Source organism: Peromyscus leucopus, unplaced genomic scaffold, assembly GCF_004664715.2.
Source record: "Peromyscus leucopus breed LL Stock unplaced genomic scaffold, UCI_PerLeu_2.1 scaffold_214, whole genome shotgun sequence".
Classification (NCBI taxonomy): domain Eukaryota; kingdom Metazoa; phylum Chordata; class Mammalia; order Rodentia; family Cricetidae; genus Peromyscus; species Peromyscus leucopus.
In genome coordinates, this window is record NW_023505087.1 from 116,273 (window position 1) to 128,529 (window position 12,257).

The following is a 12,257-nucleotide window of genomic DNA, read 5'->3' on the forward strand; positions in this document are numbered from 1 at the left end:
CTCCTAAACTGTGATTAGAGAGGGGGATTATCAGAAAAGTAGTTCCCTATGTTCCTATAAGTTTCCAAGATAAAGTTTTGTATAAAAAACCATTGCATCTAATACCAAACAATGACCTACATACTAAGTTATATAGACCTAATTATATATGAAAAGTTATATGCATATAAAATCTAATTATATATGACTTCAACAAATGCAACTACATTATTTTCAAAGAACTAGTGCAGTGACAGCTGATCTTAACATGTACACAGCAACAGCACAGTTTCAACTTGACACCCCGCCGGGGAGAATATGCTGGATTCCCGTTTCTCACGGTGTGTGTGTCTTGTGTCTGGTTTGTGCACACGGACTGAAAGGCCGGAAGACTCGGAAGTGCCGTTTCCCATGGAAGGCCATCAGCTTTTCTGGTCTGTTAGCTCTCTGGGACAGTTCTCTTCATTCTCCTCTGAGCAGGACAGGTTCAGGACACTCATCATGGGATGGATCCAGGATGTGGTCTGTGTCACATGACTGGAGAAGAACAAGGAGCGCCGATTAGAATGTGAAAGACTGTCTTTCTACCCAGGCAAACAAGTACTGATTGGGGGACAGGAAGCAGTTAGAACTGGATCCTGGAGATGTCTTAAGGGTCTTTTGTAACCATGAATGCAGAGGAATAGTATCACCTCAAACTCCCTTTTCCTCACCCGATGGTGTCTGTGAGCATGTCCTATGGCTCTAGCTGTGAGCCTCATCTCTGGAGTCTGTCTCCTCTCTTCCTTTTCCAATGTTAATAGTCTTGTACACTGAAAGAGCTTCTGTTTCGGTTCTATTTCTCTCCTAGTTCATTCTCCACTCCAGCCCAGGGACCTTTCTAAATGACCAAGCATACACTGTCACTTGTGGGTGAAACACTAGGTTCTAACCGATTCTGGGTCAAACACATTCCACAGTACGATTCTGGGCCACATTTCTCCTCTTTTGGGAGGTACCTCACACTAACTCCAAAGAAGCAAATTCTCCTTAAGATTCCTCCCATCTGAACCCATAGTCTTCGCTCTAATTTTTCTACATTATAAATGCATGTCTATTGTCAGCCTCCCTGCTGCTCGGAAAGCTCCCTGATGGGCAGGAACTGTTTTTTATCTCTGTATTTGTGGTGCCTGATGCATTCTCAGAACAAATGACTAGTCCTGAAGAGCACTGTGGGAAGAAGAGAGCAGAGCAGAGATGGGGAAGGGGTACTAGGGTAAGAGGTACATTTAGGGGGTGGCAGAGTGCCACCAACCACACTCCCACCCAGTGGATGTGTGTCTCAGATTTCCTACCCTGACTTAGCTTCTAGCTGGATGATTCTTCCACGTCTACTACCGTATGCCCAGCCCCTTAGAGTGGTGGGCTGGGGTTGGAGAGACATTAATGAATTTATCTTTCCATAAGAGTAGATTACTAATAGTTTCACCATGGGGTAAAGGACTTCAAGTAGTTTAAGAGTCAATGTGGAGGTGACAAGGCCCAGGTTTCTTCATAGTTTCCAGAGTGAGTGTGCTGAGAGAAGTATGGTGAGGGATAACTAATACTAAAGATCAATGAAAAACCACATGAAACCTATTATTGTAGACGGTTCCTAAAATACATTCATATATAAAAGGTGTTTAAATTATGTTACCTTATCACTGGGGGGATAATGCCAATCTTGTACATAATAGACTTTCAAATAAAAAGCCCAGTGTCAGGTACCAGTGACTTACTTTTGAGTTGTTGGTAAGTGGGGTTCCATATAGCCCCCAAAAAAATTACAGGCTGGAGCTATTGCTCTTGTTTTCCCTCCAGAACTTGATAGTAAGACCCTACTGCTGAAGACACTATGTACTTGAGTCATAGGACATGGAGAAATCAAGCTGGTACCAACCTGGAAGCTTCTTCCCTAACTGGCTAGCTTTCATAGTGCTGGAAGGTTTGATGCATGCTGCCAGGAGAGAGAGTCATCAACAGTCCTACCCAGCCACGAACCCTGGACTACAATGACAGGTCTGCCAAGATCCACATGCTGGTGACACGGTGTTACAGGAGTGACCAGTCACTGGTTGGATTTAAAGCTTGTTCCATAAGATGGGACTCATGCCTGGTACTGCCTATGGGGCTAAAAACTCATGCTGTCTGGGTCAGAGGCTGTAGAGAGAAGAACCTTCTACTTATTCTGCTAAATGGACATAGTGATAAAACTGCCCCCTAAAGTCTTATCTTCATATCCATGTATCAGCACATCTCTCAACCCTCATCAGGTGATGAATACAGAAATCCACAACAGCTTGACATGCAGACAATAAGAGTCTGTGGAGAGCTCTGTGCCCAGCTCTAAATGGGACGTCATCCCCCACTCGACAGGGTGCAGGGATCATTGGGGAAGAGAGGACAGAAAGAGTCACAGGCAGTGAATGTCTGCAGTGGGAAAGTACTGGCTGGATATGACAGAGCTGTTGCACTCATGAAGTCACAGGAGCTGTGACAGCATGCACAGGACCTGCACAAGATCAGGCCAGCTGAAATCCCTGCCTAGCCAGGAGAAGTACGTGAAGTCCCACCTAGCCGAGGAGCTCCTGGCACCTGATGGCTGTGGGGAAGGGCAGAGTCAGTTTCTTTATTTTTTTTCAGGGATTTGGCTCCTGAGAGGCCACCCACACTCCAGTGGACTGTACTACATGCATGTACAGAGTGCTAAATAGACTTAGTGAGCTTGGGCGGTGGGGGGGGGATAAAAAAGAGCACATGAAGTTGGGAGAATGGGTGGGTGAGGGAGGATTGGGAGGAATGGGGGAACGGATTTGATCAAAGCACACTGTAGGCATGTCTGAAATTATCAACAATAATAAAACCTTAAAAAGGAATCATTATTCTCTCTCAGCAAATATTACCACTCTTTTAAAATGGTTTAAAGGGATTTCTCATGAAAGGCTCGCCTTAGTAGAGCATCAGCTTAGCCCCGACTCATTTCATTTCAAGGCCTTTTTTGGGGCCTAAACTGAAAGCACTGGTAAAGAAACATTAAGGAGTGTAACCAGGGCTGGAGCACCCCTGCAAGGTGAGACGGACAGGCTGCACAGAGTGCATGTTTGAAAGGAGTGTGCTGGGAACGCTGCTTTGTGGGTTTGGCAGTCTCAGTATCTAGAGACTCACTGTTTACCAGCACAGACAGTTACAATGTATTGGTGCAGTTCAGAGAGTGTCATTTAAATTATTTTAACTACTTCTTCCCTTATAATGTTACTTGAATGGGGGGAGTAGGAAGTAAGAAAACCAAGAATAATTATCTGCAGAATAAGTTCAGGTACATGCTTTGCTATTTGACATTTTACAAGTGATACTCTCATCCTTGAAATATTAACTATGTAACCAAATAGACCTTGGTAAGTTGGTAACACAGAGTAAATAAAAGCAAAATGTTTAAGAAAAGATATAGTTACTAACTCTCTGCAACTGATATTAGAAAGTTCTACCTGAAGTCTGTTCTTGCTAATAACCTTCATCAACACTTTTTAAAATTAAATTTATTCATTTATTTTATACCCTTACTGCAGTTTCCCCTCTGTGCTCCCCCTCCAGATTCACAAATCTACTCCTCCTCTGTTACTGTTCAGCAAAGGCAGGCTCCCATGGGTGTCAACAAAGCACAGCATATCAACTGGAGGTAGGACTAATCTCCTCCCCTCATATTAGGGCTTGGTAAGGCAACCCAGTATGAGGAATAGGTTCCCAAAAGCATCAGGGATAGGCCCTAGGTTCTCACAAGTGGACCAAGCTATACAACTGTCACACATATGTAGAGGGCCTAGGTTGGTCCATGTGGTCTCCTTAGGTATCGGTCCAGTGTCTGTGAGCTCCTATGAGCCTGGGTTAGTTGTCTTGTGGGTTCCCTTGTGATGACCTGGCTCGTATAATCCTTCCTCCCTCTCTTCAACAGGATTCCCAGAGCTGGGCCCAGTGCTTGGCTGTGAATCTCTGCATGTGCTTCCATCAGTTACTGGACAAAGGCTCTCTGATGACAATGAGGTAGTCACCAATCTGATCACAGGAGATGGCCTGTTTAGGCTACCTATCCACTATTGCTAGTAGTCTTAGCTGGGGTCATCCTTGTAGATGGAATTTGAAAAAAATCATCCTGAGTGAGGTAACCCAGTCCCAGAAAGACAAACATGTATGTACTCACTCATAAGTGATTATTATCTATAAAGTAAAGGAGAACCATGCTACAATCCACAGCTCCAGAGAGGTTAGGTAACAAGGAGGCCCAAAAAGACACATGGATTTCCCTGGGAAGGGAAATAGAAGAAATCTCCTGTGTTGCTGGAGGGCTTCTCTCCAGGTTCCCCAAGCCCGCAGTCCCACAATCCACTTATAAAATAATCACTCAGACGCTTATATCACTTATAAACTGTATGGCCATGGCAGGCTTCTTGCTAACTGTTCTTTTATCTTAAATTAACCCATTTTTATAAATCTATAGCTTGCCACGTGGCTGGTGGCTTACCGGCATCTCTACATGCTCTTCTCCTGGCGGTGGCTGCAGTCTCTCTCCTCCTTCTTCCTGTTTCCCCAATTCTCTCTCTCTCTGTCCCGCCTATACTTCCTGCCTGGTCATTGGCCATCAGTGTTTTATTTACATAGAGTGATATCCACAGCACTTCCCCTTTCTTCTTTTTTTAAAAAGGAAGGTTTTAACTTTAACATGGTAAAATTACATATAACAAAACAATTACCGAGCAAGAATTATAGTTACAATATTAAAGAAGATGTCCTATCTATCTTATATTTGTGTTAAGGTTTTATAGCTAACTTATCTTTTATCATAACTGAGGAAAAATTACGACTATATCATCTAGTTAAATAAACACTGATCAATGACCACAAATATAGCAACAAAAAGACCTGAGGACACTGCAGCCACCGCCAGGAAAAACAGCATGTGAAGACGCCGGGAAGCCACCAGCCACGTTGGCAAGTATAGATTTATAAGAAATGGGTTAATTTAAGATAAAAAGAACAGTTAGCAGGAAGCCTGCCATGGCCATACAGTTTATAAGTGATATAAGCGTCTGAGTGATTATTTTATAAGTGGATTGTGGACTGGGGCTTGGGGAACCTGGAGAGAAGCCCTCCAGCTACAAATGGCGCCCAACGGCTCGAGTTTCCACCTTAAACCTGAGAATATTTAATAACCAATTCTAAACAGAGCCAAAAACCAGGTTCCTGCTTCTTGTCTCATACTGGCAGCTAGACGCCGCAAAACGCAAGTTTGAACACTGCGGGTTCCTGGCGGGTGCGTTTGACCGGCAGTATGGCGGAAATGAGGCATCTGCCAGCGGCAAATTAAGCTGTGTGTAGATTTAGTCTTTACTAGTATTTTTAAAAAAAAAAGAGGTTTCTGGCTACACGCTGCTTTGATAAAAGCTTAGACCCACTATTTCTGAGACTTGATGACTCCCAGAGCTGGCGGAAAACGTACCACTGCCATGTTGGAAGCTGAAGTGGGCGGAGCCAGCAGCCACAGCGCCGTTTCAGGCTTACAATGGTACAGTTTAAAGCAATAGGCTCAAGGCTCAAGGTAATATAAAACATAAGCCACATAAAGATGGCTACCACACAGAGAATCTGGATTATGTTCTCTTTGATATTCATAACTAAAGAAAACATTTGATTACAAAACCTGTTGAGTTATGCCAAAATGTATATTTTAAAGGTACCTTGACTTCAAAATTTGGATATAAGGATATGTTACTTTGGAAAAGAGGTTCTGCTTTTGTTTCCACAGAAAGCCAGAGGCTGTGGACTTGTTCCAGATTAAGATACATCAGGTTTCACCAGCCAAGACCCCCTGAAAGGACTCGATGACACCATGGCCCAGATGATCCAACATCCAGATCTATTTCAAGGCAACTGGTTCACACAATACAGCCTCACGGACTACCCCATAGGTCTAAAATTTTCTTTGCGTCCCCATAAGATACAGCGCCCCCTCCAGCAGGAAGTAGTAAGAGATGCTACGCCCAAATTCCCAAATATACCAAACTGGCTTTAGAGTGGAATTGGCTCACTCCCCCTCTAAACCCAGACATATTGCTTTAAAAAAAAAAAAATGGTTAAGGATTCTTGTGTCCCAAATCAGAAGAGCCCTCTGGTGTGGGACAGAGAAAAACCAATATTTTTATTTAAAACAGGTTGATTATAAATGTGATCTCTTTCTAAAAAAACAAAAGGGGATATGATATATAGGAGGATATGGAGATGATAAGATAAAAGGGTAGATTAATGAACCTACTTTTAAAGAACAACTTGTTTTAAAATGTTTTACATTTGGTATAAAAGTTTTAAGTTTCATTGATACAAACTTGAAGTTAATTTTTTTATACTGTATATATATATATATTTCTATTCTTGTTTGAGGTATTATGTTATAACTCATTTAAAATTGTAATGATGATTAAAAATAGATTAATAATCAGTCATCTATGATAATCATATTTGTAGCCATGTTAGTTAAGTCTTCTAGGTATACATAGATATATTTCAGATAGATAGGTAATCTTCAAACACTTCATAGACCTAGAGAATATGGCATTTAAATAACTTAAATTCTGTTGATGTGAGACACAATTGCTCCTGGCTGCACCAATCGATCCCGAGAGAATGTTGGCTTCTAAGACATTTCCATTTGGAAGTTTGTCTTTTTTGGCACAAAATGCCTACTGGGCAAAGAACTGCCCTTGCCTTGACGGCTGACAGTACAAATGCAATGCTGTCCTTTCTGGACAAGCGGGACACAAGGAAAGCGACCACTGTACTCTGCCAAGACAGGGTAAGATGGTCTTCAAATCCTGCTTCTGAAAATGGTCTGTCAGATACTCTAGGCCTGTAGCCAATTTGAATGCACAACAATGCTGAGAAACATTAGGTGACTGTCCAGGCTGCCAGCTGTCTTGGTCTACTCTTGCAAGATTCCCGAAAGTTGCTTGCATCCGTCTTACCATTTCTCAGGTACCATTATGTTCCTTCTCAGGTCTTTGATGGGATTGAAGACTAGCAGTTATAGTTACAACTTAGTATATATAATATCTTAGATAGAACATTATTAAGTATTAGGTTCAGGTTCTTTAGGATAGGACACCTTTGAATGATCTTTATAACATGCTGTTTACTATGCTCTATACTTCTCTGGATTTTAGTATGTGTTTTCTTGCTTGATATTGTTTGCATTGGTTGTAGTTACATCTTATCTAGGTCATTATCTCTCATTATTTCTGGACAATATTTGATAACCATTCCTTTGTATATAGTCTTGTATTAGTTTAGAACCTTCTTATTTAGACAAAAAGGGGAGATGTAGTGGGTAGCCATTCCAGCTTGGTTATGGAAGTTCCAACCCCCATTGAGACTCTGGCAACTGTCACGCCTACGAGGCGGGCGAGGGGAGGCGCCTGGGACCCGAGAGCTGGATGGGCCAGCGCTTGCTCTGGGCACTCTCTCGTGCCGGGACGCTGACCAGTGCAGATTGACTGTGTAGAGCTCCGGAGAACACCGCTGGACTGCATTACACCTTCCCAGACCCTGCGACCTACCCATTACTTAATTTGTGAGTTTCGCCATTAAATAAATATCCTTTTAACTACGTGTAGTGGCCAAATAATTTCTCCAATACTCCTGGGTAAACTGGGGGGGTGGGGATTGGAACATGAGGGATCAGGTTGGGGGATTAGAGGAGGAGAGCAATGAAAGAGATGTCCCAATGGGGGTCATTTCAGGGTCAGGTAGAAACTTGGTGCAAGGGAAACTCCCAAGAATCATCAAGACTTTAATGCAAAATATGACCTCACTCAAAGGTCACACTGTAACTTATATTTTACACACTGTAATTTATATTTGTTTGACTAATCTTCTGTTTATAATATACTTTTCGGCAAAGATAGATGCCTAAAATAATAGCTTGATTTCATTGGTAAAGAAATACACACACACACACATACCACCACCACCACCACCAAACCCTACCTGCACACACATCTCTAAATACCAAACATGTAATACCTGTAACTGTTTACTGGAAAAATAAAACCAATGCAACAAAGAAAGGCTTTGGTGCCTCAAAGTCTACAATTGGATCTTTGGAAACAAAAGAATACAAAATGATCAGAACCCATGAGACAGAACTTCTGAGGCCCAGGTGGTGTGTGTAAAGGGCCTGACAAAGAACACACATTCAAGAAATGATCACATCTAGTTTTATTGATAATTAGAGCTTTTTGATTAGTGCAAGAACACCTTGGAATTCTGCCTGTAGTGCTGGAGTGGAGCCAGGCTTGAGTCCACCATTCAGTTTTATGTCTTAGTGAGCACTGTGGTTAATGCTCTTTGACATAATCAGTATGATGAGATAATCCTAGATTTACTTGCTTGGAGAACATTCTAGTATTAGAAATACTTCCCCCTGATTTGCGTGTTGGGCAATTCAACTAAGGATGGAGAATAAATCAGTCCAGCTGACTACTCTGTTTAATTAATAAAGACCTCATGGTTCATAAAGGGAGATTTTGCTGTTCAGAATGAAAAATTTAGCGGGCTGGTAAATAAATGAAGCTGACTATGAGACACAAAAGAAGCCCTCATCTGAACACGCAGTACCCCTGGCAAATGTTTCTGCAGAGACACTGCATCTGACCTGATTTGGGGAGTCATCAGCAGTCATTCAGATGTATTTGAAAATCTGAAAGGCCATTTGTTTTGAGCGGTTGCCAGATCTGTTGTTGGGAATCAATAGCTTTGGAGCAGTAGGTTGCCGGTGCTGCGTGTTTTTAAAAGTAATATTAGTAAATTGAAAGACATATTGTAGAGTTTATTTTAAAAAAGCCCAAGAGAACATGCTCTATTTTATTGGCAAAGAAATGTTAAGTGAATTATTTAAATCCCATTATAATTACCCTCCTTATGTTTCTTACCTCTTAGCTAGAGGATCAAAATGTGTTCTTTCAAAAAGAAAAGCAAATTTATTTCTTTCAAAATAAAAATTAAGGACAGTCTCTAGAAAAAAAGTGACTTAAACACAAAAAGTACAAAAGCTTTACAAAAATCTGTTCTTAACTGTGATGGTGAAAGATGTCCCCTTGTTCATTCTCCATTTCGGACAGGGCTCTGTGTCACTGTGAGATAAGAAGACTTGCCTGGATTATTTTATCATGCCTACGACAAAGCTGCAGGATAATGAACCAAAGGTAATACATTTCCAATATAACTTTAGGGGAATATATATATATATATATATGTATATATATATATATATATATATATATATATATATATATAAAATCAGAAAGTAAAAAAAGGCAAGACTTCTTAATATAATTTGTTTCAGGACCCAGTAATGTTGAAGTACTGGAGAAATTTCTAAGTGGCCACAAAGTGCAAGTATTAATGACAGCAAAAGAGTTATACTTAAAAGAATATTTGCTTTAAAGGGAATAAATTAGAATTTTATTTTTATTCTGTTTTTATGATACTCCTATGCAATATATAACAGATAGCCAATATTAAGATTCAATTAATGAAAACATCTTTAGGTCTTAGGTATAAAATTGTTTACAAGAATCTAAAGATGTATGTGTGTGTATGTGTGTGTGTGTGTGTGTGTGTGTGTGTGTGTGTGTGTAATATTAGAAAATTTGCTGTTAATAGACTACTAAAAGATGAATACTGAAAGAAAATTCCTGGCAAAAATACTCGTTTAATGATGATTAAAAAAAGAAAGAAAGAAAGAAAGAAAGGAAGAAAGAAAGAAAGAAAAAGAAAGAAAGAAAGAAAACGCTCAGCTGGTCCATGAGCTTTAAATATTGCTGATGCCACCTGTGCAAGTGTGACCAGGTGGGTGAACCAATAGGAGGAAATGAATCTGAGAAGGAGCAGAGTTTACTCCTGGTCATAGGGCTGGCACACAGCAGACAGCGACCAGATCCAACTAATGACTTCTGAGAATTTAACCATTATGTTCAACCCTCTGTATCCAGGCTAGTTTCCATAGCAATATGTGACGAGACTCTGGGATGGATTAAGTGACCTCCAGAAAGGGGCTCTTCAGCTTTGCAAAATGAAATTAATTAAAGGATTAATTCAATGATCATAGATTATATATGTAAAGCTATTATGTCTTTTAAAAATTCTTTCCTATGAAATTCATGAAAAATGTTATGTGAGCAACCGAGAAAATATAAAGCTTGTGTGAAGCTTGACTCAGAGGCTTTGTGCTTTCCAAGCAGTAATACTCTGTTGTCATGTATCTTATCTGTGCCACCAGGCTGCTGGCTTCAACAGGGCAGGGCCATGTCTGTCTTTCCCATCTCCTCATAGCTGTACCCACGTACCATGAGTGGCATCAACGTATGCTTGAGGCATGCATCACTATAAACCCCTCTGATTAATACTGTAGTCACACCATGGAGGAGAAACACACAACTGGTAGACTAGCTTATTTATAATTGAAGATCAGATAATTCCCAAATGTGATAATGATGTGGATTTACCCTAAGTGGTTTATGTGTGTTTATAGAAATTGAGCATTATCAGGGAAATTAGAGTTACCCAAATAAAACCAACATCACCAAATAATTAGCATTGCTATTTCTCTTTACCAATGGTCTCATTCCAATTGACTTGCAAGATCTATTCATTAATTTAGGGGCAAGCATTAAAATTGTATGGTAATTTAAATAATTTGGGCTAGAGTTTATTTTCTAAAAGCCAGTGGTCTAAAAAAAACTTATTAGAATCTCAGATATTAAGATTTAATTGTTCATTGTAAATGAATACAACCCTTAGTTTAAAAAAATCTTGTTTTAACCACTAGAGTACAAAATGTTACAATGTTACCAAAGATTACAGTGATGATGAATGGTTTGCCTAAGCCTTCATACCACCACACTGGGATTTCTCAGCCTCTGAAGCGATCAAATAAACTCCATCCATGTTTCTAGACCTCAAAGGCCTCCACTGCCAGAGATTTACTCAACCATAAATGCTGACATCCATCAGCAAGGTCCAGCTGTGATCCAAAGAGACCACTGAAGCCCCCTTGATATGGGATCACAGATTAGATGCAGACTTCAAGTTGGTGTGGGGGTGCATCCCTGCTGTCCCAGCACTGGGAGGTTGAGACTAGAGGATTGTGAGTTCGAGGCCTGTGTAGGCTACACAGAAACCACATCTCACAAAGCAAAACCTCAAAGAGATGTTCCAGGATGAGGCAGCTGGATATGACTTTCTGTCAGATAAGCATTTTCTAGTTTGTAACGTTCTTTGATATTTCCCCTTTTTACTTTTCATAAAAATCTCATAAACATTACTTTTCTCTACAATTTCCACAGTTGACCAAGTCGAGGCTTAGAGGGTTGAAGTGCTCTGTCCAAAGTTACACAGGAGCAGGCCTGGACTGAGATGTAGGCACCAATCACTCTTTCCTATTGGCCACCTCTGTAGACAACTCCAGCTTGCATATGAAATTCTGGAAAGTTATGTATACCCTGAATTTCAGATTTTCAACCTCTGCGACATATAACACCTTCCTCAATAGGTTAAGAGATAACACGTGTTAGTGCCCTAGCTCTAGGCCTGACACATTTCTACATACAGTTAGACAGGTCCTTCTCACCTCTCTCTCATAGCCCTGTATGATTTTCTATTGCAATAATTTATCACCAAAAATTTGGTGACTTAAAATGACTTACATTTGCTGGCTAATGATCAGAAGTCTGACGTGGGTCCTACTGGGTGCACTGAAGACATCAGCAAGTGGCGACAATGCCTTCTGGGGCTCAAGGGGAGAATCAGTCCCTTGTTTCTCCAGCTTCTGGGGGCCTCCCACAGTCTTAGGCTCATGGTGCCCATCTTCAGCGTGGGCAACAGTTCTACTTCCATCAACACGTGTCCTTATCTGACTCTGCTGCCTCTGTCCTCCAATGTCAAGGGCTCACGAGGTCAGACTGGACCGAGGAGGACAAGCTCTGCTCAGGGTCAGCTGATCAGGAACCTTGACTCCCCTTTACTAAGTAACCTAACGCTGTCACAGACAGGTTCTGGGATTCTTCTTAACTGCTTCTTCTGCAGAGTAGCGCCTAAAGGAAAAGAGACGAGCTAGGAGAACTTCTTTGTAACTTGTGCAAAGCTAGGCAAATATCAGCAAGAGTAGATCTGATGGAGACTAAGTTAAGACAGCCAGGTCTTGGCACAAGCCTGTA

The 12,257-nt window shown here is 41.0% G+C and overlaps 1 protein-coding gene across 1 annotated transcript in view; it reads right to left on the reverse strand.

The window, feature by feature from the left end:
• Positions 1-349: 349 nt before the first annotated feature.
• LOC114692867 (syntaxin-binding protein 4) overlaps positions 350-12,257 on the reverse strand; it is a gene marked incomplete at its 5' end in the record, with an annotated part of 130,834 nt that continues 118,926 nt past the window's right edge. Inside the window, 1 exon segment of the mRNA XM_037201879.1 lies at positions 350-516. Within this exon segment, the coding sequence (XP_037057774.1) occupies positions 402-516 (115 nt within the window).